The 27,386-nt window shown below is 37.2% G+C and overlaps 3 protein-coding genes across 11 annotated transcripts; 2 read left to right on the top strand and 1 right to left on the bottom strand.

Annotated features, from left to right (window-relative positions):
• The first annotated feature begins 52 nt into the window (after positions 1–52).
• On the top strand, positions 53–8,900 carry LOC115446570 (protein chiffon). Of its 8 annotated transcripts, XM_030173278.2 has the most exons (7): positions 53–273; positions 369–454; positions 3,677–3,889; positions 4,251–4,357; positions 4,434–4,580; positions 4,653–5,758; positions 5,924–8,900. In XM_030173278.2, the coding sequence occupies exons 1-7, from the start codon at positions 234–236 to the stop codon at positions 7,012–7,014; spliced, it is 2,790 nt and encodes a 929-aa protein (XP_030029138.1). In that variant the 5' UTR covers positions 53–233; the 3' UTR covers positions 7,015–8,900. The 8 variants fall into 8 exon arrangements, with proteins under 8 accessions (XP_030029138.1, XP_030029141.1, XP_030029140.1 ...); XM_030173281.2 differs by lacking the exon at positions 4,251–4,357; XM_030173279.2 differs by lacking the exons at positions 53–273; positions 369–454 and adding an exon at positions 906–1,207.
• Positions 8,901–10,203: 1,303 nt separating this feature from the next.
• Positions 10,204–11,546, bottom strand: LOC115446569 (acyl carrier protein, mitochondrial). Of its 2 annotated transcripts, XM_030173277.2 has the most exons (4): positions 11,231–11,546; positions 10,925–11,044; positions 10,777–10,890; positions 10,204–10,642 (listed from the first exon to the last, which is right to left on the bottom strand). In XM_030173277.2, the coding sequence occupies exons 1-4, from the start codon at positions 11,396–11,398 to the stop codon at positions 10,463–10,465; spliced, it is 582 nt and encodes a 193-aa protein (XP_030029137.1). In that variant the 5' UTR covers positions 11,399–11,546; the 3' UTR covers positions 10,204–10,462. The 2 variants fall into 2 exon arrangements, with proteins under 2 accessions (XP_030029137.1, XP_030029136.1); XM_030173276.2 differs by lacking the exon at positions 10,777–10,890.
• Positions 11,547–12,097: 551 nt separating this feature from the next.
• LOC115446568 (protein HID1) lies at positions 12,098–26,836 on the top strand. Its single transcript, XM_030173274.2, has 17 exons — positions 12,098–12,263; positions 12,341–12,554; positions 13,363–13,508; positions 14,082–14,135; positions 15,980–16,179; positions 16,690–16,831; positions 17,214–17,285; positions 17,856–18,050; positions 18,358–18,448; positions 18,685–18,915; positions 19,211–19,375; positions 20,808–20,952; positions 21,403–21,506; positions 21,854–22,059; positions 22,421–22,590; positions 23,215–23,373; positions 23,774–26,836. The coding sequence occupies exons 1-17, from the start codon at positions 12,198–12,200 to the stop codon at positions 23,835–23,837; spliced, it is 2,424 nt and encodes an 807-aa protein (XP_030029134.1). The 5' UTR covers positions 12,098–12,197; the 3' UTR covers positions 23,838–26,836.
• The last annotated feature ends 550 nt before the right edge of the window (positions 26,837–27,386 follow it).

Genomic DNA, 27,386 nt, shown 5'->3' with positions numbered 1-27,386 from the left:
GCTTCCATAGATCTTGCTCATCCAACTCATTGTCTATTCCTCTCAGCTGTCAATGACATTTCGACATTTGAAACGTATTTTTACGGAATGTAATTTGTACCATTTTTTCAATACAATTCTATTCTTACATAATTAATTAAATGTGGCAACTATCTCAAAAATACTTTCAAATGTATATGTGCATTAAAGAAGTTATAATTTAGTTTGCAGTTATAAAATTTTACACAATAAAAATGGTATCAACTTTGAATTTAGACGAAAAATATAACAGAGGTGCGTGCGTCATTTTTTCAACGTGACCTAATTTGTTGAAACAATGGGAATTTTTGACTACTTTAATGTAATCTAATTATAACGGTGTGTTACAGTGCGAAGGAATTTTTGTTTTTACTTGGACATACAAGACCATGGCCTTGCCAGATCCATATCACGAAGGATACAAGACATGGGTTTGGTAAGTACATTTTGCCGCCAAAATACACATACATTGTACAATTTAAACAATATACATAACTTAATGTAATACCCATATAACGTGTAACTTATCTGTTTGTTGGTTATGTATGATAATAACGAGACGATTTGAGATATCCCCATTGTAATAACTGTATTGTTTACATCATGCGTAGTCTGAAATTGGTCATATTATCAACGTTCGGTTTTAGGAAGACATTTATCAAAAACATTATTGTGCCATTTAATTAAATATACCATGAATATTACGTAAAACGGTATTTATTGATGTACGTTATAAATATGTCTATACGAGTATCTTATAATATAATAATTCTAAATTCTACACAACAGAAATAAAATAATATTATTACTTCAAGTTAGAAGTAACGTGAATTGGAACGCTAAACGGTGAACCAATAGCGTGCTTTCCCCCTTCCACCCGACAACAGCGCCTCTTGTGACCAAAACAAAAACTATCGTGAAATATCTCCATCTTGTGTGACAGATTTGTGTTTGTTGTTACTTTTTCGATTTTCATTGAGCAAATGTGCATAAATAAGATTAAAAAGCATACCAAACATTGCATAATTTACATACAATCTTATAATTCACTAAGTGAACCGGACATTACAAAAAGACCAAACAATAGGAGGTAAATCTAGCAGTGACGAAGTGGCCAATTCAGTGACTAGTATATAGTTACTTATTTTTGTGATAAGCGGAGCGCGGGGGCCTCGCGGACGGCTTTTATGTAAGTATATACGTTATGTGTTAGCCACTCATGCGGCCCGACACTGCGGTTGAGTCACTATCGTTTAGAAAACAGTTCTAAAAAGTGTCGCAGTGGCAACTCGAGCGCGTAGCTCGTGTCCGATTTTAGGTCATCTTTTGTACGGTCGCCGCTAAACTGCCGCCGCGCAGCGAAATGCAGCGGGCCGAGGCCGCGTCGCGCGCTCTCTCGCGCCGCGCTGCACTACATCCATTTTAAATACCGTTTGAAATGTAGTTTCCTTCGGGTTACGCGTGTGTCGCTTAATTTTTGACAGTTGATATTACCCTAAGAATCGGCAAAGGGATGTGAATTCTAGTTATAGTGTAATAAGGGTGAGTTTGGTGTGATAGTTACGAATGTGTTATTTTTTTGCGCGGGACGGTTGGCGCGAGTGGCGCGGGGCGCGCGGCCGGCCCGCCAGCGTCGCATCGCTCCACCGAGCGTATTTCAAGGAAAACTCCATGATGTGTGTGTGTAAAGGTGTGGAGCGGCGTGGTCGTCGATAAGTGCCGCGCGGTCGGTGCTCGCCGCCCGCCGCTCGCACACGCCCCGTTACACTGTAGGCCGCGGCGCCGCTCGATACAAATGTTCCGAGAATGCCCTCTGTGCACGCGGCCCGCGGTCCGCGGCGCACCCGCCAGCCCCTCAGTGTTTGCACTCTCGCTGTAGTTGCAACACATACATTATGCATATCAGGTGAGGCGCGCGAGCTCACCGCCGGCCGTCACGTTTCGCGCCCACATTACACATACCTAGCGCCGCGCTCTTCTCTCCAAAACAATAACATTTTGACAAGAGTTGGAATTCTAATTAGAGTTGCTAGGATATAATTAGAAATGCCACTTGTGGATTTTTAATTCTGGCAACATTCTTAATCTTGAATCATTTTCAAAACAAATGATAATGTGTTCCATACAGTATCCTGTGTGAGGTTGGGTTGTATTTTTAGTGTAGTGTGATGTTAATGACATGTAAAGCAGTTCTCTGTGAGGCTGATGCTCTTGAACCCATAACCCACTATATAATAGTATTATTGTAAAGTTCACATACACCTTTGTTATTTTTTAAGTATATCTCATGAATAACTGTTTGAAATTTGTTTGCTGTTGCCACTCCTCCATTGGAGGTCATTGACCAGATAAAGTTTTAAAAACATAACATTGCTGAACTGTAATTTTAATAGCAGTTTACATTAAATAAGTTAGGTGACACTCGAGTTTAAGAAAAGGATGATTTTTGGTTGACAAGTAAGGAAAAACAAATTATAATAACTGTTATAGATAATTATATCTATACACCTGAATAAAGAAATAACATCTTTACAGCTATTATTACTCTTGTTTTTATACACATAGGCCCCATCAAGGTCACACCATTGTTGAGTAAAAAAAATGTGGCATTCAAACATGATTTAAAGAAAACTTGTTAATGTCTACGCTCCATATCCACACAACACAAAGACATATTGCTTATATAGTATTACTAAAAATTAGTGACAAATTATGAATAAAAAAACTCAAAAAACCTTTTTCAAATACTTTTGACAGTTTAAAATACTCGCGCTGTATCAATAAAAAGAGGTTACTCATAATGATCCTCCTTGAATATGTTGAATTAAAAATACCTGAGAGAAACATGTTTGTAACACTCTACATGAATGAATTTGCAGGCTTGAGATGAATAAGTTGTTTGATAAATTTGCTCATAGAGGGTAGACTCACTATTGAAAAAGGGACCCTTTTGTTCTCATTTGGCCTTCAAGAGATGGACCCCTTGACCATAGGTTATTTTTAATAATGCTTCTGATGTCTGACCCTAACAGTAAATGTTTTCTTTGACATTTTTTATTCAAAATTTGGTATGTAACCATAATTTTGATACAAACCAGAATTTCTTGTAATAATATTAGGTAGGTAATTTTTAAATATCCATAAAAAATAGGAATTTAGTAAACATCTTGGAGAGCCATAATAAATATTAAATTAAAAAAAAATAATACTGCATTTTCAATATTGCATGCATTTAAAATGTCAATATTTAATATTGTACGTTTTTAATAAAAATATTTTATAAGATCACGATTATAGTTAGTTAATTTTGTATTGTAAATTAAAGTACAGATTAAGGTGTTAAAAAAGTATATATTTTTTTAATAACAGTATTGAAAAGAACTTAAAAGTTTAAATACTAAATAAATAGTTTTGTAGAATTTAATCATAAACCCAAGTACTTTTTTACAGCAAGCTATTTCTCTAAGGGGCTGTTTCACATTGTTCAAATAAATTTTATATCTGCTAATAAATAAATATGATAAAAGACAATTAATGCTGAATAATCTCGCATACTTGTATACCATTTAGTTGAGAGCATGACTTTAGAATTTGATTTCATATGATAAACTGTTAGTACAAGATGTGATGTTTGTAACTGATTATTGTATTGTTACAGCAACAAGAGGTGTTCCTAACTTCGCGCGTGAGCCACGTGGTGCGCGACCGGAGCCCGGCGCGAGCGGCCCCGGCCTCTGCGCCGGCGCCATGCGTGAGGCGTGAGGGCCGCGCGCGCGCCGATGCCATGCTCCAGCGCGTGCCGCAAGCGCACCACCACCACTCACCCGCGCACCCACCGCACGCCAAATACGTGCAAATCACTGTACAGAAGGTAATATGCTGCATCACAACAGCACATTTGTGATCTGTTACTCTTATTACCAGATGATATAAGTGAAGCCAACTAAAATAATTATTTAAATTTATAAATGATGGTTTGCAAAATTTTGAATTGGTGTCAACGAATGCTGTGTAGTTTTTTGTGTTGACACAACATAAATTTGCTTAGGTGACAACAATTAAAGTTGCTTTGTACTTTCAGCATGTTTTCACGCCTAAATGTCGCATACAGTCTTCTGTGTAACAACTATCTGACTAATCTTTCCTTTCTGTACTAACATGTATTATATTTGTTGTCTGTATCCGCTTGTTGTATCCTTATATATTTTACAGCATATTTATTAATCTTTCAGGCTATAAATCTATTGGATAAACTGTATGACACATTCTTCACGGCGCAGCGTAAAGCGCATGTCAGGCTCTTCACTAAACATTTTATCAAGATTGAATTTTTGGACAAGTATGGAATCTTTATAAAGCGACGTCTGCTACTTCCCGTCGACATCAGAGATACAATGTTCCGTTTAACGTTACAGAGTCTGCAGACCAGTTTACAAGGAGTTCGATGAATGGCCCGAGATATCATTAGAGCCAGACCCACCGAAAGAGAAAAAAGAAAAAAAAGAATCACCAGTAAATCAAATAACGATAACTCAAAACAACAACATTGCAGCAGGTCAGAAGTAAGTGATATGTTTAAAAATAAATGATCTTTTATAACAATTTCGATTTCTAAAAGGTCGATTGGTTTTCAGAATGACGCGGAAAAGCCGGCCTCGAATCAAGGAAAAAGAGGAGAAAGAGCAAAAGGGTGGTTATTGTGAGATGTGCAACAGTGACTATGTGGACGCAACACTACACAGGCGCTCACCAAACCACTTGGCATTTGTCAGAGACCACACTAACTTTCTCGCACTGGATTCCCTCATAAGCTCTGGTACTGATGTTACCACATTCCTCGATAAAGCTACGCCGTTGAACGGAGAGCGGAGATCTTTGCGTAAAATGTGCAATGGCGATGTCGACCAGCCGAAAAACAAACGCTCCAAAAGATCCCAGTCCCCAGATTCAACAGTTAACGGTAACCAAAGTCCAAGACGTAATGGAGGAATAGAAGACGAGAGGAAACACAACACAAGATGCAGTAATAAGAGAGTGAATGAGTCTCAGGAGGACCGGCAGTACTACAAGGTTGTGAGTACTAAATTGAGGTCGAGCGGCGGGTTTCAAGCGAAACGGAAGGACTCCTTGCCTACATGCAATGGCACTAAACCTCTAGTGGTGAAGTTCAGGAAAGTGCGGCGGTCTGAGTTGTCGGTGCTAAGCGATGAGGCGGAGCAGTTCATGTTCCCCAAGCGCGCGAGTTCGACAAGCTCGTCATCATCTGACGAGGAGAAGGAGCCTGTCACGAGGCGGAAGGTGACGCAACCGTCACCACCACCGCCACCTCCGACGATCGAGAGGCGGCGACTAGCGCGTCCACTCGCCTTGAAAGAGGAGTCCTCGGAAGAAGATAGCTGGCCTGAGGACAAACGGCGGCGGAAGCGACGAGTACCAGCTGTGTCTAGAAGGACACGCAGGACTCCATGTAAACCCACAGAACCCAAAGAAAAAGTGGTTGAAACCCCAAAAGACCCTGAAGCCACTCCTACTCCTCAGCCTGAAGCGGAAGTGAGTCCCTTGAGGGAGGAGCCCATGGAAAGGTGTATGAAATGGGAAGACGGAAAGTTGAAATACACTCCGGCTGTAGAACAACTGGAGTTTGCTTTTGAATCTGTGCCATGCAGTGAACCCTGGTATGAGACATTTAAGAGGCAGGACCAGGATAAAGTGCTTATTAGAAATGTCCCGCAGTACTTTGGTGAGTGTAACAATTGTTTGTAATTATGTATATTATTCAAATTTTATGTTGAATTTTCAGAAATAAAAAAATATTGTTTTCATTCAGATATAATTAATAAAATAATTTGTGTCTTTTAGTTTTCAAACTTATGGTACAGTAAATAAAAAAATCATTTTATTGCAGCCCTATATGCGAAATCACCAAAGTTACCATATGAAGTTGGACAGCTACCACCATTGAAGCCAAACTGCTGCCCTCTCAGCGACCTGGTCAAACGGGAGGAAAAACCGGGCCCTTCGCGGTCTTACGGCACGCGGGGTATGAAGAAACAAAAAATCCGGAAACGGACAGCCGCCATCATGGCGCTGGAGTGTCATCCCAGGAAGTCGCCAAGAGAACACGCGTCTACTCTAGCTATATTGGGTTCCGCCGGCCTTTTACACAGGCGGAAAAATGCCGAAGACACAAAATCAACAGCTTCCGAGGACACAATTAGTGACACCCACAGTAATATGAAAGTAGAACCGGTTATCTCAGAGACCCAAGAAGCCTCGGAGAGACTTCAGCAGTTCCTGTCCGAAGTGTTCGAAGATGCGGCGGAGTATGACATGTCCGACGAGGTGATGGAGGGCGAGGCGGCGGTGACAACCTCCACTAACGTGCCCGACGTGTCCAGTCTAGTGTCGGAGTGTGACGGCTGCGACATCATACGGAACGAAATCAAAGAATCTGTAGATAAGCCAAAGAACAAACGTGGCAAATTCAAGAAGAAGAATCGAACAGGCTGGCCGAACAAAAGGAAGCAGAAGAAAGATTCGCGGACCAGCAGCACGGAGTACGATAAAGATCGGTCGTCCGCCGAGCCTCCCGACGACGATACCACGCAGAGCACCAACAGCGATCACGACGTTCATCTATCAGAGACTGAGAACGAAAAGACTATTATTGAGAAATCTGTTGAGGTTTCCTCTGAGGAGAACAGAACGTTGACAGAGAGCAACAACGTGCCGCGGGATTGTGCTATGGATGTAGACGTCGAAAAGGACAAAGACAAATCTCCTTTAATTATTAAAATAGATGAAAAAGATTTAAAACTGATGTCTGACAAGGACGATAAGAAATCTCGATCTAACGAAGACAAGGAAGTGAAGAAGAAGCGCGTGTTGTCGGGGCTGGGCGGCTGGCTGCAGCCGGTGGTGCGGGTGGCGCGCGTGGACCCGGGCGCGGCGCGGCGCCTGCGCTCGGCGGGGCGGCTGCGCACGCGCGCCAGGTAGCGCCGGGGCGACGCCGCGCGGTAAGCGCCGGGTCACGCCTGTGTCATAGCTACTCTATTTTGTGTGACGCTGATACGTCGCGTGCCACATTTCGTCTAATTGTAATAGTTTATTGCGCGTCCATGCTCAAGCCGAGTTTCAGCAGGGCAGTGTGCTTTTCATTGTCTGTAGAAAGTTACATGCTGTCAGTGAAAATTCGCATGATCCGGCCTGGGCATGGTGGTGTACGTATACAATATTAGACTCGGCCAAATAATTAAAAATGGTCAATATATTTACCACATTTAAATTAAATGTGGTTGTATTTCCGTAACTTGGACAAATCACGTAATATTTTCATTACGCGCGTGACCTAATTTAACAATGATGTGGCCTCTATTATACGAGCAAATTGCTTCACAGAAGACTTTTTAGTTGTAATTAACGTTTTAAAGTTATTTATTGTGTAAATAACGTGTTACGAGTAGTACTCAGTGTATATTGTACAGTGTTTAGTCACACAATGACTATGAACTTGAAAGATCAGTATTTTGTTTTCTTTTTTCATTTTATATACACATGAGATGTTGCATTATCGCGTGGTTCTTCTTGGAAATATATTTTTCTAAATTTTTTATTAAATATTTTTTTTTAATTATATTCCTTGTGATTTCGTAAAATGATAATCTCTTTGCGTTTTCTCTTCATTTTAATATATGACTGTTTGCAAATCATTTGCATTAAGGCCATGAGGCTATTCTATCCACGGGGCAGAACCGCCTTTTTGCAAGTACAGGCGTTTTAATCAAAGGACAGCTTTTATAGCCGTTTGGATAAAAAGGCCGAAAACTCCCCTATTTAATAAATGATTTGCCTACGTAGTCTATATAGGAGCCCTGGTCATATATATTATAAATTTCCTAAGTAACGATGTTTGAAAAGTGGTGTAAATATCCACTTTGTATTTTCAAAATTACATCTCTAAATTTTTTTTTTACTGACATGGAAGAAAAAAATATATTTTCTTTGTTTAGCATCGTGTTTTGTTTCATCTTCACTCACGATCTGTAAAGGTTATGTGTATTTTATTGTTAAACATTTTTGTATATCGATAAGCAATTTTAATGACATTTATTTATGAAGTCAAAATGCGTATACGGAGACAAAAACACGCAGTAATGTGACATCCCACGTTTCGAGGCTCGAAACCGTGTAAATACTGTTATATTAATGTCTAAATATCTGATAATATGCATGTGTGTGTCAGTGCGGTGCATTTAGATGTCGCGAGCTTAGTCTGTATATATATCTCATAATGTATGCCTAGGTACTACCGGTTACTCTAAACGAATTATCTGAGATGGGGTTGTTGTGAAATTATCAAAATTGTAGCTGTCTGTGTTATTTTTTATCAGGGTAACGAAAGGTATTGCTGATATATTTAATGGGGTGAAGTTAGGTACAAACCGTGAACACTATTAGTAAAGGTTTATGCACACGGCGTTGTTAACATGCTGACGACTGGCTTTTTCTGCGTGCTCATTAGTATGTACAATGAGAAATATCCATCTGCAACGCGTTTACTGCGTATTTAAGTAGTTCAAAGAGCGTCAGGTTAAACGGGTGTACAGTGCCTTAGGAATGACTGACGGCATGACATGCATGACCTACTTCACTCTAGTCAAAAAGATCAGCGATGTCTGTATTGTTGATTCTCTTATTAGAATGTTAAAATTGTTAGTTTCCAGTGAATATGTGTTGTATTTTTGTATAAACATTCCTACTGCATGTCTAGAATACCGTAGTTGTGTCACTTTGGAAACTGTGACGAGATCCCGTTATGGTGATTGTGATTCGCCCCATCTCTTTAAATTTCATCATTAAAGTTGTATAAAATATTATACTAATACTGTAGTTTTATTATAAAAGAAATACCCGTAAAAATGTTTTCAAACCCAAACATTTACCAACTTTAATTTTTTTTAAAACCTTGTAAGGTCTGGTGTAAATCTATAAGATCCTCACTTCAAGAGACAGTTGAGTATATAGCTTCCTAATTGTATATGCCGTAAATACCTGGATCTGAGTGAATTTTCGTAATGTTAAAATTTTTATGCGATTTCTTAGCTATCTTTTTTTAAATCCCCTCTTGTTATTAACAAGTAGGGCAATTACATACGGAGAGATGTCGCTAGATTTACATCTCATACTTAAGTAGATAGGTACTGCTGTTTTCGTAGTAACTGAATAAACGTTAAAAAGGTATTTATCCCGATCTAAAATGATTCCCGTAGATCGTTGGATTTTTTGTAAAGCAAAACATACCTTTTTTTTATTCCATTGCTAAATATAAGTCGTAAGAAAATTTACAGCTTAGGTATTGATGCATACGTTCGATCTCCATAGTCGAAAAATTCAAATTTCGCTTCTAGTCAACTTTAAAATTTAGTCAGGAATTCGTGTACAATGTTTGGCGATTGGCTCAGCCCTATGACGTCACGGGAGAGTTCATCGAACTATGACCTAACTACACACCCTTCCTATCCCTATAACTTCGCTGTTCAGATATTCTTGCTCTAATTTGTTACGCATAGAAGTATTTTCCAGCTAGAAGCCTATAAACTTTGTTGAATTGTTCAATAAATTATATGAATACTAAAAGAGAAATAATGAAAATAACTTATGTCGAGATTTTTGGTTTAGAACACTTCATGTTTTCTGAATACCATGACCAGGCAAAACTAAATAAGTTATATTTCGTAAAATATACCTACACCGACATTGTCTGTATATTTATGAATGTATTTACCGAATTTTTCAAGATACAAATTTAAAGCTTAATCCATGTTGAATGCCAATACTTAAACTCATTCAGTTTTACAATAAGATTCCTTACTTATTATCAACTGAAACGAAGAAACCTACAATACACTATATTATGAAACAAATCACATATCAAGATTCAACCTTGGCCTATTTTTGCACATTTGCTTGAACAAGTTATAACAATTTATTTATAATGTATTCCATATGTAAGTATAATTCACGAAAAAACTAATAATTAACTTCATTTTAGAATGTTGATGGAATGATCAATTTTATTTTTATAATTATTGCAAAACATACATACAATTTAGAGATTTGCACCAGAAAATACTACTATATTACTAAATTCGAAATGTATCATTAATGTTAAATGAAAAACAAATGATCTACTCTAACAGGCATATAATTAATAAAAACGCAATTTACACTTTATACATCGGCTCAGATGGTTAACATCTCACATTATTCATATGTGAACAATGCCAAAATCAAACAAATTGGAGCTAAACCCTAAACTGAATGCTTTGCCATCTTAGACCAGCTGCAAATTAAAAAAACACTGTCAATTTTGTCTATGCTGCATTTCTTATTTCAAATTGTACAACTGGTCTAAAATACAGAGATAGTTCACATTATTTTTTATTTATTCATAGATGTCCTCCTTGTCTGCTACATATTGAATGATATCTTTGGGTCGGACCAGCCTTTCTGCATCGGCATCAGGGATTTCAAAACCAAACTCATCTTCCATGGCCATGATCACCTCCACATGGTCCAGTGAGTCGAGACCGAGGTCATTCATGAAATGACTTTCAACAGTCAGCTAAAACAAACAGAAACATGATTAAAAATTGATTCTGAGCAAACAATACTGCTAAGCATAGTCATTCTACTTGTAACTGATAAAAGAAAAACAGAACATTGAAAAGTAAACAAGATAGATATATCTGGAACTACCTTTTCAGGATTAATTTTGTCATAAAGTTGGAGTACAAGGAGAACCCTACTTTTAATAAGTTCTAACGTGAGGGGAGGGCCTCCACTGTACTTGCGGACGCCGAATCTCTCGTTCTGAAACAAAATGTTTAAAAAAATAAATGTGTACCTGACTACCACTCAGTTTGTCGTAAGCCCTGCAAACTTTCAGCACTCGCTCCTTGATCTCATCTATAGAGGGTTTAGACTGCGCTCCTGTCGAGTACTGTTGTATTCGCGGAGAGGGCACCTAAACAGTTGGAGCAACACTGTATAACTTTGTTATGCAATATGTTTTGAGGTTATACTAATAACTGGACATATATATATGAATACTGAGTATAAAATGCTGCACTATGCAGACAATTTCTATAAATTATCCGTTTTTTAACCTATTGCGTAAAAATCACATTGTATTGATCGATAAGACCCTTACCCCGTTTTGTAGGGACTGAATGTTATATAGTTTTACGGCGGCTTTTACTGTGTGGATTTTTTGTTGCAGGGCTACGCTTGAGAGCCGACATGTCACCGGTGTTCTATATGTTGTGGATTTTCGTAATAATCCACCGAAAGCACTTCGGAAAATATTCGCAGCAGCCATTTTTCCCAACCCAGACAAAATGCTTCTCGATTATTTTTTTCACTAACTGACGTAGGTAGAGACAATCAAACACAGACTAAAAACAATGAATTGAACGAACAAGTAATATTGTTGCTTGTGGTGCTCCGGGGATACCATGAATTTATTATAATTTATTACGCAATGTGAGTATATCTTTAAAAAATTAGCGGCGTTAAACATACACAAATTGCAAACGACGCTAAATGCTATCAATTTTTCATCATCAATTCGAATGATTTGATACAATTTGATTACTAATAATATCTTTTATTGATAATTATTATTGATTTGAATACTAGATATACAGTTTAATTGAAGGTCTAATATGGTAATGTTGATTAAACTAAGCCTTGACAATTTTTGAGAAATATCAATGGTAGAAACCGAATTCATCACTTCTTTAATTATTAGTTATAACGATTTAATTACCTATTACTCTATTGTATCTTTTTTCACTTTATTGTATTTTATTTTGCTACAAATCTCTTATGTAATTATCCCCTATTTTAGCACTCGAATAAAGCAAGCTCACTGGATCTAGATAAAAGTTTATACAGCTATTGTACTTGTTTATAGAATCTGGCAACATCACTACACAGACTAGGTGCATATGTTTAAAAGAAAAACCTATTTTTCCCCGACTGGTATGATTGGTTGGCACTAAAATTTGTTGTCTTTGACACGTCCACTGTCATTTGTCAGTGTGACATTTTCATTGTTTTGTGTGAATGTATCATGAAATGAATTTAATGTTTTTAATTAAATAAAATCATTTAAAATGGGTAACGCTGACACAAAATTAAACTTTAGAAAGGCAGTAGTGCAACTGACGTCCAAAACACAGGTTGGATGATTGTTACATTATAAAAATTTATTGTTTTTACCAATCGTTCCCGATTATTGATGAATTTTTCGTTTCAGCCTATTGATGCGTCTGACGATAGTTTTTGGGACCAATTTTGGTCGGAGAGCGTTACCAACGTGCAAGATGTGTTCGCACTAGTGCCAGGGGCTGAGATACGGGCATTACGAGAGGAGTCTCCGAACAACCTGGCGACTCTCGTGTACAAGGCTGTCGAGAAATTGGTGAAAACTGTCGACAGCAGCTGCAGGACTCAAAGAGAGCAACAAACAGGTTAATTAAACACATTATACCAAACTTTATCATTGGAATGCATTAACAATATTTTATAATGTTATAGATAAAAAATCCTATTTTTACAATAGGGATGTTCAGACTCCAGTATCTTGTAATTACGAAGCCCAAGTCATAACAATAACAAAGAAAAGTTTTTCAAAGAACACTCGTTCAAATGTCTTTTCCTGTTAAAATTCATACAATAAGGCATTATTGATGGCAATCTGTCCTCTTGTCTAAGTGATAATACTCTATAAATAATGATTACTCACCTTGGTACATATTCATAATGAGATATCTTACTCTCATTTGATTTTTTTATATTGTTACTTAATGTAATATAATAGATGTATTTGCATTATAATTAAAGTCTAGATAATAATATATCTTTATATACAGAAACATATATGTTTGCTAGAAAAATAGTACTTCTTCATTCACACAGATTTCGTAATATGGCTATAATATAGTACTAGTAAACATATTCATCAGGTATGGATTGAGTAGATATCCATGGGGGTCATGGCACCCAAAAATAATTATAATGTTCTAAACATAATAAAACAGTATTCTGTTCTGTTATTGCTTGGAGTACCAAGAAAATTCGACATTTCGTCCTCAGTATGTATGAATTATTGTTTTTTTTATATATGTGGATATATTTATTGAGTAACACCACATTTTGTAGTTTTTCTTTAATATCAGAATTCAGCTCAAATTATGTGGATATAATTATTGAGTAACACCACATTTTGTAGGGTGGTTTTAATATCAGAATTTAGCTTCAAAGTTAGCTATTTTCTAGCTTTAAACTGTGCCCGCCTCCTCACCCGAGTGCTGCCCTACATGTTGGAGGAGCCTGAATGGCACGGTTTCTTCTGGTCATCACTACCCGCCGCAGCTGAGAATGAGTCCGTGCCGCTAGCTCAGTCTCTCATCAACGCTATTTGTGTAAGTCGTTTTAACATTATTAATTAAAATTGATTTAAAAAAAACAATATTTTCTGTATAAGACCTGAAATTTTAATTAATACTAACTAAGCATGAACATTTAGGTTTTTCTAATGTGAGTTTTTTTCTAATAGTTATCACATACATTAAAAACAAATCATTTTTTACAAATAAAAAAAAATACAAAATTATATTGCATTTATTTCATTGATACTGTTTTAATTTACTGCAGTAATCATCTACAAAAAATATCAGCCTAAGTCTTTACAATGTGAAAATATGATTTAGCATTGTTCAAGGTTTTACAGCAATTCCGTAACAACTTCCTCAATCATGAAAATAAAATATCAGTTTCTGAATGTTCTATTACTTTTCGGTAAAAATTCTGTATTGTTTTTTTAATGTTAAATAATTTATATCTGGTTACCGTCAAATGCTAATCATCATTCATCTTTATTACATCTCTAATACATACTATCAAGGTCGAGTTGCGTGTATGGAGCCCGCAATCCATATTGGTCGACCTGCGAAAAATATATGTACATATATTATACTAATATATTTATTCTCCAGGATCTCCTGTTCTGTCCTGACTTCACGGTGGTCAGCACGAAGCGCTCCGGCCCGGTGAGTAATAACTATTGATTAGTGATAACAGTGCTATGGAAACGTTATCATTTAAGTGCTGTGGATTGTTTGCTCGCACTGTCTCGATACAAGGGCGTGTGACGTATTGACTGTATAGAATGGTAATTGTTTACGATTTAGGTTTTTTGGACTTTATGATCCAACAAACGCATAGTCGTTATTCCAAACTTAAAACAGGGGCGGATAAAAAAATGTGTATAGGTAATTAACTCAAAAATAAAATATGCACCTATATTAAAAAAAAATATATAGTTAAATTTTCATCTAAAAATAAAAATTGAGCCATTTATAGATGATCTGAAGCATTTACGATATTAATTGTATTATTTATATTGAAGGCGAATGAAGAGACAGTGCATCTGATAAGTGGTGGTCACTGTTATAGTTAAACTGCCCGCCAAATAATACGTATAAATACCATCCACTGTATTTTGACTGTTAATTATAGATAGGGTAGATGTTCTGCCTACGCCGATACCGATATTATAATCAACCATAATTCAGTTTCTTTCAGTAATGTCGGTCATTTAATTAATGGTAACTCCTTAATGACAAATTTTGCAACTGTAGATCGGTTACACAGACCACCGTAATTGTGGCAAGTCTCATTAGATCTGGTTAGTGGCTTAACCTGGGTTCTTGCCGCCCGTGGCGAAGTCAATGTTTGCCACCCAAGGCCATTTTAACAAAATAAAAATTAGTCTCGGGTACTCTACATAAAAACTAATACAAGATACATATTTTTCATTTATATAATGCTGCCTCTCTTAAAGTGCGGCTTGGGGCGAACCCTCAACCTCACCACCCCATCCATGCTATCCACTGGTTGTCTTTGACGACTTATTATTGCGAATACCTCAGGTGCAGTCTAGTTAGTTTACTGTGATATAATAAAAGCAAATAGTTAAATACACGATAGTTATTTAGATAGAGCGCAATATTTAGAATTCCTGAATTTATTTTACACAAATGTATAAATTTAATTCATATTCTGTGGTTTGATATAAATACGTAAAGATAAAAACTATTATCGGTCATGTTGAACATAGAAATAATCTTCTGTTACAGATATTTATCTTAGTCGTACTGATTTCTAATAAATAAAAAATGTATTGACATGAAATTTATGCATTTAAAATTGATCTCGTTTTTATTACGTAAAAATTTATACTTTTTAAAGTATATTCTTCTTTAGAGGTACTCTTCTTTTTAGTCCGAACATATGACAACGTAAAATATTAACTGCGAATCCTTTAATCAAAATGCATGTCTGTACCGGATGTGTTAATCCTGTTTAGATATCAAGGTCATGTCCCAGTTGTAAATAGTATCATATTTTAAATACTGTTTTATATAGGAGGAAAGGCATCAATCAATGTTCTTCGTAATACAACAATGTAATTGCGTAATTACAATAAAAAATAAAGTAACAAAAAAATTTAATAATTAAGTAGATCAGCTTTAACTGCTGTCTAAGGTCTAAAACCCAGTAGGCGCTGTTTTTCACCCACTCCTGACCCCTTTGGTGATTTTTGATTGCTACTTAGAAGTTGGGACTACTCCTCCATTAATTTATAGTATATTATAATAGTGTTCTTAATCGTTTTGTGTACGCGAAATATCCTATGACACTCAAAAATAATATTAATATTTACATGTGATGACATGAAAAGTGGATTTCGTAGTTGCATCTCTGGCTAGCCTCTCGGGAACAGAGGCATGGTATTTGTTTTTGATCCGCAAAGATTTATAGATATCAGAGTAGGTACGAGAAGCAACCGAGGTCACTCGACCTCGGCTCTGTATGTCGTGTGGTGGTGCAGGAGCGTGCCGAAGAGCTGTCGTCGCTGGACAGCTGCGAGTACATCTGGGCGGGCGGCGTGGGGTTCGCGCGGTCGGCGGCGCGCGTGGCGGCGCACGAGGCGGCGCGCGCGGAGCTGCTGCGCCTGCTGCTCACCTGCTTCAGCGAGACCGTGTACAAGCCGCCGCACCACGCCGCCACACACCACAACAAGTGGATCGCGTGCGTACACGTGCCCGTCAACATGAGCTTTAAACACTTCCAGACAGACCTGACACCTGATTATGACCTGGTGACACCAGATAATAAGCGGCGATAGCCTAGTTGGGTGTGGAACGGACTACCGAGACGAATGTCCGCAGATTCAAATCCCAAGGGCACACACCTCTGACTTCTAAAAATCATGTGTGTATTCTTTGTGAATTTATCGTTCGCTTTAATGGTGAAGGAAAACATCATGAGGAAACCTGCACATCTGAGAAGTTCTCTATAGGAATTTCGAAGGTGTGTGAAGTGTACCAATCCGCACTAGGCCAGCGTGGTGGACTAAGGCCTAATCCCTCTCAGTAGTAGAGGAGGCCCGTGCTCAGCAGTGGGCAAATATATAATACAGGGCTGATATTATTATTATTAACATCAGATAATCGGGTCTCCTTAATGGTCAACATTGCCCCCAGTCACATAGTCGAAGATTTCCCATAGAACTCTTGTTAATACCTAATTGACTTGCAGATATTTCACAAGCCCCGAGAACCGTCATGCCCTGCCGCTGTTTACATCTCTCCTCAATACTGTATGTTCCTACGATCCCGTGGGACTCGGCTTGCCGTACAACCATCTGCTATTTGCGGACACGTTGGAACCATTGGTCGAGGTATTTTATCTTTAATATGTATATATAAATGACAAATTTAAATACTTAATGTGTGATAACATTCAAAAGATTTTTGATATTCCTTTGAATTACGAGACGAGCTTGACGTTCGCCTGATGGTAAGCGATACGACCGCCCATAAACAGTAGAAACATCATCCAACACCTTGAATTACAAAGTGTTGTTTGTCATTCCACTGAAACATGTAACTGAATGCACTATTGATATTTTAATTGCATGAAGTTATGTGCAGATTTAATTTGCTATGTGAAGTTAACTGCAAACGGAGTTACCTACTGTACTTATTTTGTTTCAATCGCAGTTTTTAACTGCACGAAGTTTGTTGCAATTGAATGCCTTATCTTCTCGTTATTGCCGGCAGGTGGCGCTACAAATTCTGATAGTGACGTTAGACCATGATACAAGCAATGTTGTCAACGAAGAATCAGATGAGGTAAGTGTGATGTACATGTTGTTTGGTCAAATTTCAGTTAGATATTAAACTACCGAAAAAAATCTTTTTTCCGAGTCTTAATGATTTTTTATGTTTACGCGAATATTTGACATTAAATTTAATAAAAAATTTTTGCGGACAAAAATAAATAAAAAATAGTTATATTTTAATTTCCCAGTCTTATGGAATTGCACAGATGTACAGCGCGTTTCTCTTCCTGGAACATTAGATGTTGTGTAATAACTCACTAGCTTCAATGATCTGCAAACGAAAATAATGCTCGTGAACATAGACAAACTTTCACAAAGAAAGATATTACACCATAAGAATCTTCATACAGTACGGCTGCTATGTCTTGACCGATTTGAAGTTAGTTACAACACTCTATTAATTATCTGCTAGTTTCCAATATCATTGGCTCTGTTGTCACTTGTGACAAACTTCATGTTGCCTGTAACTGAGTAGTCGTAATTTAATTTTTTTTCGCGGGGAAATAATTAAGGTCCTTTGACAGTCTGAAGAACTAAGGCATGGAACGAAGGAACTTGATACATGATACTTCTTCCCCAGAGCCTTCCAGACAACCTGTTCATCAACTACCTGTCCCGGATCCATCGCGACGAGGACTTCCAGTTCGCACTCCGTGGTGTCACGCGGCTGCTGAACAACCCACTCACGCAGACCTACCTACCCAACTCCGCCAAGAAGGTCAACCTGCATCAGGAACTGCTAGTGCTGTTCTGGAAGATGTGTGATTATAACAAGGTTGGTTAGAAGATTTTTTAAATTATAGTAGCAAGGATAGAGTAGCTAAGAGCGGGGAGGTGAGCATAGAAAGTGTCCAGGCCTGGATGATAAAAAATTCAATACTGTTCCCACTACTGTAAATTTTTGTAAATACGGTCGACGTGAACTGTAAAAGACCATAGTATAGTACGTTTTTTACTATTTTGCCTGGATCCCTAACTGTGCACTGGCTAAGCTTGTTACATAACTTTTTCTTATTTTTATATCACTAGATTGTAGTATTCAGAGAAAAAAGACTATGTATCGTATACTTGTTTGTTGTCAGAAATTCATGTATTACGTTCTGAAGAGTAGCGACGTGTTGGAAGTGCTGGTGCCGATACTGTACCACCTGAACGACTCACGCGCAGACCAGTGTGAGTAACAACCAAAACTATTCGGTTTTAAATTAAAGGAATCGACATCGTAATGTCTTTTATCGTCAGTAGACCCTGATTAAAATTCTGTACTAACTTTAAAAAAATATTTCGGAAATTAATAAATATATTTTTATATACAACTTATTATATCTGTGTACAAACTATTTATATTTAAACACAAATGAGACTGTATACATTTAATTCCTTGGCCTAAAACAACCGTTTTTCTCCAGCTCGCGTGGGCCTGATGCACATCGGCGTGTTCATCCTGCTGCTCCTGTCCGGGGAGCGCAACCTGGGCGTGCGGCTGAACAAGCCGTACGCGGCCGCCGTGCCCATGGACATCCCGGTGTTCACGGGCACGCACGCCGACCTGCTCGTGGTGGTGTTTCACAAGATCATCACCACGGGGCACCAGCGCCTGCAGCCGCTGTTTGACTGTCTGCTCACTATACTTGTTAATGGTAAGGATGTTGTTGGTAACTCTTGAATTGATATTTAATCAAGAAGCCATTATCTTTTGGATCTTGTAATCATATTTTTTATTTACAATAAATGTAGAGATATAGGTATAAAAGTTGACTCTTATCGGTCGAATTCTTTCAGAGAATAATAGTATATCCAGCCTCAAATCAGTCACAAAACTCAGAATTCATCATTCACTCAAAATTCACACAGAAGCAGTTATCCTACTCGTGACTAACTTCATACTGATTTCCAACATGATCAGCTTCTAAAAACTCTTTGGTGTCCGCACAGTGTCCCCATACCTGAAGACGCTCTCGATGGTGGCGTCCACGAAGCTCCTGCATCTCCTCGAGGCGTTCAGCACGCCGTGGTTCCTGTTCTCGCAGCCGCACCATCACCACCTCGTGTTCTTCCTGCTCGAGATGTTCAACAACATGATACAGTATCAATTTGACGGTTAGTACTTTAGTAATATTCCCATACCTTGAAGTTATGGAGGCGATAAGTTCTATTAGATTAGATTTGTTTAAGAAGTTTACCATTAGGTGGGGCATTAGCTCAGGTCTGGTTTTAGCTGGTTTATAAAAAATTACATTTCCGCATGTGTCAATGGATTTGTCCAAATTTTACCGCATAATAGTATTGATTGGTTTTTGATTGATATGCTTTTCTACAGATGGATAATATAAAATGAACTCTGAGTTACTCGACTAATATACAGCTCCGATTAGGATCTTCTGCTTTTACGTTTTGATATGGGGCATTGTATGTCCATGATGAAATATTGAATATGGGACATTCCACGTGAAGCGGGCACGCAAAAAATTCGATGTCTCCGATTTTTGAAATATTTGATTATGTTATACATGTATGTGTCCTCGATCCAGATACAATTTTTTTAAAGTATAAAGTCTGGTCAGTGGTTAGCGAGTTAAAGGACTTTGAAGTTTTGATTGGCCGGCTGGTATACGCCACTTCGAATCCCATTATCAAGTTTTTAAATGTTACAATAAAATAAATAAAGCAATGAAATAAATACTTCATTTAATGAGCTTTTTTTATTGCATTTTTGGAATTTGAAAAAATATTTTTTTTCTTCGAAAAAAAAATGGGTTTTAAAGTTTCAAACTTGAATTTCACTAAGTTGGCATATTTATATCATTACTATTTTCTACTAAAAATAGCAATATTGCATATAGATAATCCTTGCCAAGTTTCAAATGTTGTGGTGCACCGTCAGTAATGTAAATATATATTTTTTATGTTATAATCAGATGTAATTGAATCCTTAGAGCATTGCAAAACATGATAGAAAACTCTGATCTAAAGTATTTAGTTTAATTATACGTTTTTACTAGTTCGCTCTTTCTGGCGACCGCCGTGCCTCGGCACTGTAACCGGTCTAGCTCCTAAACGACTTCTCAGCCCATTGTGAAACTTCGCAGGGATCATCTATACAATAGTAGCTATTTTTAGAAAAAAAAATATGCCAACTTTGTGAAATTCAAGATTGAAACTTTAAAACACATTTTTTTCGAAGAAAAAATCTTTTTTTCAAATTACAAAAATGCAATAAAAAAAGCTCATTAAATGAAGTATTTATTTCATTGCATTATTTATTTTATTGTAACATTTAAAAACTTGATAATGGGATTCGAAGTGGCGTATACTAGCCGCCCAGTCAAAACTTCAAAGTCCTTTAACTCGCTAACCTGACTTTATACGTTAAAAATATTTTGAATCTGGATCGAGGACGTATACAGGTATAATATAATCAAATATTACGAAAGTCTGAGACATCGAATTTTTTTGCGTGCCCGCTCCACGTGGAATGCCGCATATGTTAAATTGTTGTGGAGTGGTATATGAAGTAATAGTGTGTCGTCAGGTAACTCGAACCTGGTGTACACAATCATCCGCAAGCGCGCGGTGTTCCACGCACTCGCCAACCTGCCGCACGAACACACTGCCATCGCGCGCTCGCTGCAGGCCGCCAAGGGCGCCGCCTTCCTCAACACCGCCGCGCTGCACAGGTACGCACATACACACACACACACTCACACTCACACACACACACACACACACACACACACACACACACACACACACACACACACACACACACACACACACACACACACATACACACTCACTCACTCACACACACACACACACACACGATATGCACAAAGCCACACCACCATCCTATTGAATGAGCAGACACCTGCTGATATTTTTTGGAACTAATTATAAATAGTAAGGTGAATCCAAGTCTAGATAAAAAAAAATACTGGTACTGGACTACTTTAAAAAAATTAAATAAACTTTCTATGCTATGTATTATACAGTATGTTTTAGGAAGTTAATAAAATAAATGACAAACATAAAGCAGGGATCATTTAAAACTTACCATACATGTCTAGTATAAATAAAGTGTTGTGTTTTCCTAACATAGTATATAATAACGAATGTATTGCGTGCAGGTCGCGCAGCTCGGAGTCGGTGGCGGAGACGCCGATGGAGGGCTCGCGGCCGGCGCAGCCCGCCGAGCCAGGTACACTCAACGCCACGCTGCCAGAAACGCCAGGTCAGTCACTCATTTGTATCCGTGTATTCTGCTTTGTACTTGTTCAAGGTTGGATATTTAAAATTATTGTTTTGATTTCGAGTTCATCATAAGCTATGCATTAAATATAGTAATTAGGTAATGCTTTCATCGCTAAGAACTCAGCGGCTGAGGATATCTTAAATCATCTAACTGTAGAACACCCTGTTTCTGTCATGCTGCGTGCACTTTAAGTAACGTGTTACACAATGATCATAGCATTAGTTTAATTTAATTAGTGTTGGATAAATCATACAATCGATCGATTATTATTTGAATATCAATCATCATTCTCGTGTGTTGTTAAGTCCCCTGCTTCCCCTGTGCAGCCATCGCCGCGATGACGGAGCGCGAGTCGGCGCACCCCCCGCGCGCATCCCCGGAGCCGGCGGCGGCGCCCCCGGCCTCCGCCCCCGCGCCCCCCGGCCCCGACACGAGCGCGCGCCTGCTGCCACGGCGCGGCGGGCCCGACGGCGAGGACGCGCCGCACAACACCGCCGACGACGACGACGACAAGCCCAGGACTGTCGCGCATGTGAGTACTCGCATACTGGAGACTTCTATCAACTGTTATACTTTTAAATTGAACTATTTTACGAATTTTATCGCGGTTTTAATATTTTACTTTTCTGTTATACTATCGAAGGTATATGGACGGATATGCATTATCAATATTTTGAGAGGAATGATAATTGGGAAATGAGAGAAGAAAAGATGTCTCCAATGTCAACGAAATATTATAGCAGTTAAAATATTTTTTGTAAGAATTTATTTTTTACCGTCTGACCACGATATGGAACTCATTGTAACAAATTATTATGGATGGATTTTCATCATGTTATCCACCAATCGGATTGAAAGTAAATCTGATATCCTAATATGTAAACATTCCGCAGAGGGACAGTATAACGGTGAGCAGCGGGGGGCTGCGGCGCGAGGAGGGCGGCGGCGAGTGGCGGCCGAGCGCGGAGTGGGTCGCCAGCTGGCGCTCCAAGCTGCCGCTGCAGACCATCATGCGCCTGCTGCAGGTGCTGGTGCCGCAGGTCGAGAAGATATGCATCGACAAGTTAGTGTCTAATATATCGATATATTCAAATAGTACTATGGAGTCCCAGTTGATACCCACATTTTGAAACATGCTGTATATGAGACATACGCCGATATAAGACGTATAATTTAGTAATTTTGAATTTTATAATTGTACGACAATGTGGTTATATTGAACCTGATAACAAACACGGTACTAGGAAGTACCAGTTAACCCGCAAAAATATCTCAGTAAGTGATATTAACTGCAAACATACCGACATAATGATGTCAATTGACGAGGAATAATCGTTTTTTGCCAATCAATATTCTATTCATGTTTACAATAGTATTAAGTTATATTTAGAAACGCTTCAAAATGTTCCTTAGTAAGTTAAGTGTTGGAAATAGTTTTAGTTATTTTGTTATTTGTTTGAATTTTATTTTATTGTTATCGCTGTCATAATATTGTTAGATTTAGAGTTAGATTATATTGTTAGATGTAAGTGTTTTGGCTAAGTGCTGTAAACTTTCATTGAATTATAATTATAAATAAATAAATTCAGAACCAACTCCGCTTACCATCAAGTATAGTGGAATCAAATTTCCACGCCCATATAAAAAAAAAAAATATATAGAAGTGCATGAATGTTGTTTGTCGCAGGGGGCTGACGGACGAGTCGGAGATCCTGCGCTTCCTGCAGCACGGCACGCTGGTGGGGCTGCTGCCGGTGCCGCACCCCATCCTCATCCGCAAGTACCAGGCCAACGCCGGCACCGCGGCCTGGTTCCGCACCTACTTGTGGGGCGTTATATACATACGGTCAGTACTATATAATGTACTACAATACCTTTGGCAAGTGGCAAAAACCGGAATAAAAAGGAGACTATATGTACCCCAGTAATATAACAACAGCAGCTCAAGAACAATGTAGCTTCCTATTAGTGAAAGAATTTTCAAAATCGATTCAGTCATACATATTTATTTTAATTGTTTTTCTAGAGCTGTTCTAACCGTCACGAATCATTTTTTTTACGGCGTAGGTTTGTAATACGTTTGGTTGGTTTAGTTCAGTTTCCTATTAGACAAATAGTTTTCAAAATCGGATCAGTGGTTAAAGAAAGTATATAAAATTTTTCACATACAAACAAAAAAATAAATGTTCAAGATTAACGCATTTTTTTTTCGTTTTAATATAATATTGAATTTCTTTTCTGTACAGAAACGTGGACCCTCCCATATGGTACGACACGGATGTGAAATTGTTCGAGATACAGCGGGTATGATCGTAAGGAACTAAACACCATCTAGCGTACATTATAGATGTCGTCAAATAACTTGATCCAGTATACGGGGCTTGCCTGAGCGCGTGAGACGAAAGTTGCCAGTGCGCTTAGAATGTGGCGGAAAAAAACATGTGTCGTTTCATTGTGTTTGGTTGAGAGACTAACACATGACTGATGGCATTGGTCTCTCGATCACAAACATCAAAATTAAACATCGACTTATGAGTCGCGTTTTTTTTACGTTCTAAGGGGGCTGATCTACCAATCGTTCGGTACATATGTAGCTAGCTACCCCGCTGACATATACAATCGATGAGTTAAGTTGTTTGTCGATAACTAAAATAGGTACCACACTACCACATTAGTAAGTTTATTTTTCTACTTTACTTACCTTACAAACCGAACCAATTGTAGATTTTATCTTCTAATATATTCTGATGTTATGAGCAGTAGCGGATTCGGGAAATAATTTGGGGGGTCGATTTGCTTATCTGAGGATATAAAAAGACTTTTATATTAAGTCCGTTATTGGTTCGATTGCTCGGGAAGATGGAATCCGCTAAGGTTTCATTGGATTAGTAAGGAGCTGAGGTTTTCTACCTGTGCCGGTCTACTTTGTTTATACGTGATCTCATCCTCTGGCCGTAATGATAAATACCTTTGTCAGTTATCTGTCAATTTGACATTTATGGATGTAATTAACAGATCTTGCATTTCATTGTAGGAAATAAATAGTGAATACACAGACTATCTGAATTATTTATATGTATTTATAAATATTCTTCTGCACGTAACATGACATAGTTTTCGTTAAAATAAGTTAACTTTTACTGAATATTATACAGGCCCGTATCCAAGACTCTATTATGGGGGTAATTAAAAGTAATGTTTAGATAAAAATCACTCAGCTTACGATACAAAAATCAATCAAACAGCATCATGTTGCAAAGACATTACACTTTGGTTTTTTTTTAATTACTTAACATAAAAATTCCACTAATTCTTCTTCCCTACATCCTGTGCATAGTCTGGAAGAAAGTAAAATGTCAATAATTATTACGATTTTATTTTTAAGGTATAAACCTAGGGCATGATCAGTAAAATTATTTTTGCAAATTCGATTACCCATAATGTGTATTTGAAATTGGTTTGGAATTAGATAAATATTTTAAGTAGTCTAGTTGTATAATAAACATTTGATCATGCTTAGTCAAAATTAAATTATTGACTTATAATGAAATTTATGAGTATTGGTACAAATTATTTCAACATTCACTTCTGCATCGCGATCCATGACGCAAGGCTTGTATCACGTATGGAAGGTGTGATGGTGTATTTATTTATTATGAAACGTAATCGACTTATGAATGATGAAGTGCGGCTTTTAGATGATATTTATACCAGTTTTGTTAAGGCTTAGAACAATGTTATATGTATAAGTAGTGAGTATGTAAAACTATTTCAGAATATAAATATACGTAACTTATCACAATTTACGGCGAATCTTATTGAGAATTCCAGACGTTTTAGACCAAAATTGGATTGTCCACAGATTTTTCAGTTTTATTTTGTGTAGAATAAATCTGTGACTTATTTAAAGTTTTAAAGTTATAATTATTTAGTTTTTCTACCTCTTCAAAATAGATGTGTATTTGTTTTATAGAATTATAAATTTATTTTACAATGCTATTGAAGACATTAATGCAAGAACGACCTGATACTGAATATTTTATTGAAGAATGTATAATTTTAATACATTAAAAATATTTTTCTTGATTCCATAATGATCCTTATTTCTTTAAGTACGGCTAAAAACTACATTGTAATGAAACTATGTATGAAATTTTAATGTTTTGGAAGAAATAAAAAAAATATTATGGATTTTTATTATAGAAATAAGTCGTCCTCGCTCTTCTTACGCTAAATATAAAATGGTCTCGCCTATATGTATGTCTTATGGTCTTTAAATTTTCATAAAATATCTAACGGCGGTTTTCAATAAATGATCCAACAATTTTAAATTTCGAACCGATTCCAAAAATAAACCAATCATAATTAGTTATTTGTGAGCATGTCAAAAGAACTATTGATTGGTCCGTTTTTGAGAGGGTTTGAAAAAAGCGATCGGGATCGTTTACTGAAAGCTTTGGTACATACTCCAATCGTTTGGTTTATTTAGCTATTTGTAGTTATATTTGACAGCTAGTCATATTTTTTGTCTCTATTAGTGCTATTTGAAGAATGAAAGGTTTTATTTTATTGTAAAAGGGTATTATAATAAAGACAGCTATGTGCGTACATTTCCTATGAACTGCGAAGTAATGCATTTTTAGAACAGGGCCGTATTTAACACTCGGTCTGGGGGTCCCAGTCTGCAATTAATCTAGTTATGAATGTTTTTTCTTGTACTCTAAATATACCTATTTGAATAATTTATTCTAAATTATATTAATTGACAGTTGTATACACTTAATTAAATTGGTGAACAAATAAAACTTTTTATGAAAATTTTGATTTAAGGTAAAACTGGTATTATTGGAGATTTAAAAAATAATAAAAAGTATTTAAATTCAACATTCCATGTTCAGTAGTGGTAATTGAAATAATCCAAACAATTATTAGGATTCCAAAATCAAAACAAAAACTTGGTATTATGAATTTCTCTTATGCATGTAATATCAATTTTATGTATACTATCTTTTGTAAATAATAAAAAAAAAAGTAAAAAATATTTAATAATTTGTTGGTGTAATTCGATAGTACAAGTACAAAAATTATGAATTTGTTTTTATTTAACCCCTATATTATCATAATGTATTGACTTAATATATCGAAATACACTGGCCCATATTAAGTACCAAATAACGTATGTATTAATTTTTTAACTACACTTTGCACCACTTTCTGTTGTGTGTTAGCATACATGTGTAATTTAGATAACATATATTTATTTCACTTATGTACTTAAATGTTAATGAAATATAATATATGAGCTTATATTTATTGTTTTAACCTTCCAACGTACTGTCATTTATAAAAAATCCAAAAATATCCTTTATGTTTTTAATACAGGCACGGCAGTGATCTCAATGTACCTGAGGGAAAGGAGAGGCTTCCAATACAGTGTCGACTGACGAGAGATGATTACCTCTCGGCAGTCGCCACTATTAAGCGGCGATAGCCTAGTTGGGTGTGGAACGGACTGCCAAGACGAATGTTCGCAGGTTCAAACCCTAGGGCAAACACCTCTGACTTTTCTAAAAAATCATGTGTGTATTCTTTGTGAATTTATCGTTCGCTTTAACGGTGAAGGAAAACATCGTGAGGAAACCTGCACATCTGAGAAGTTCTCTATAGGAATTTCGAAGGTGTGTGAAGTCTACCAATCCGCACTAGGCCAGCGTGGTGGACTAAGGCCTAATCCCTTTCAGTGGTAGAGGAAGCCCGTGCTCAGCAGTGGGACGGTATATACAGGGCTGATATATAGTCGCCACTATTACGCCGGCCTGTAGGAACCGGATATACACAGGTTGATCCCGGACCGACACA

Source organism: Manduca sexta, chromosome 14 (assembly GCF_014839805.1).
Source record: "Manduca sexta isolate Smith_Timp_Sample1 chromosome 14, JHU_Msex_v1.0, whole genome shotgun sequence".
Taxonomy (NCBI): domain Eukaryota; kingdom Metazoa; phylum Arthropoda; class Insecta; order Lepidoptera; family Sphingidae; genus Manduca; species Manduca sexta.
Note: the sequence above shows the minus strand (reverse complement) of the source record. Positions and strands in the feature narration are given on the sequence as shown.

Bases quoted from the DNA above. Each gene is read 5' to 3' on its own strand.
- LOC115446569 (XM_030173277.2), bottom strand. From the start codon at position 11,398: ATGGCTGCTGCGAATATTTTCCGAAGTGCTTTCGGTGGATTATTACGA. The intron at 10,891-10,924 runs GTACACATTTAT...ATTTTGTTTCAG, and splicing joins ACAAACTGAGTGGTAGTCAG to AACGAGAGATTCGGCGTCCG. The intron at 10,643-10,776 runs GTAGTTCCAGAT...TGTTTGTTTTAG, and splicing joins ACAAAATTAATCCTGAAAAG to CTGACTGTTGAAAGTCATTT.
- LOC115446568 (XM_030173274.2), top strand. From the start codon at position 12,198: ATGGGTAACGCTGACACAAAATTAAACTTTAGAAAGGCAGTAGTGCAA. The intron at 12,264-12,340 runs GTTGGATGATTG...TTTTCGTTTCAG, and splicing joins AACTGACGTCCAAAACACAG to CCTATTGATGCGTCTGACGA. The intron at 19,376-20,807 runs GTTAGTACTTTA...GTGTGTCGTCAG, and splicing joins GATACAGTATCAATTTGACG to GTAACTCGAACCTGGTGTAC.
- LOC115446570 (XM_030173278.2), top strand. From the start codon at position 234: ATGGTATCAACTTTGAATTTAGACGAAAAATATAACAGAG. The intron at 455-3,676 runs GTAAGTACATTT...GTATTGTTACAG, and splicing joins GGATACAAGACATGGGTTTG to CAACAAGAGGTGTTCCTAAC. The intron at 4,358-4,433 runs GTATGGAATCTT...TTAACGTTACAG, and splicing joins AAGATTGAATTTTTGGACAA to AGTCTGCAGACCAGTTTACA.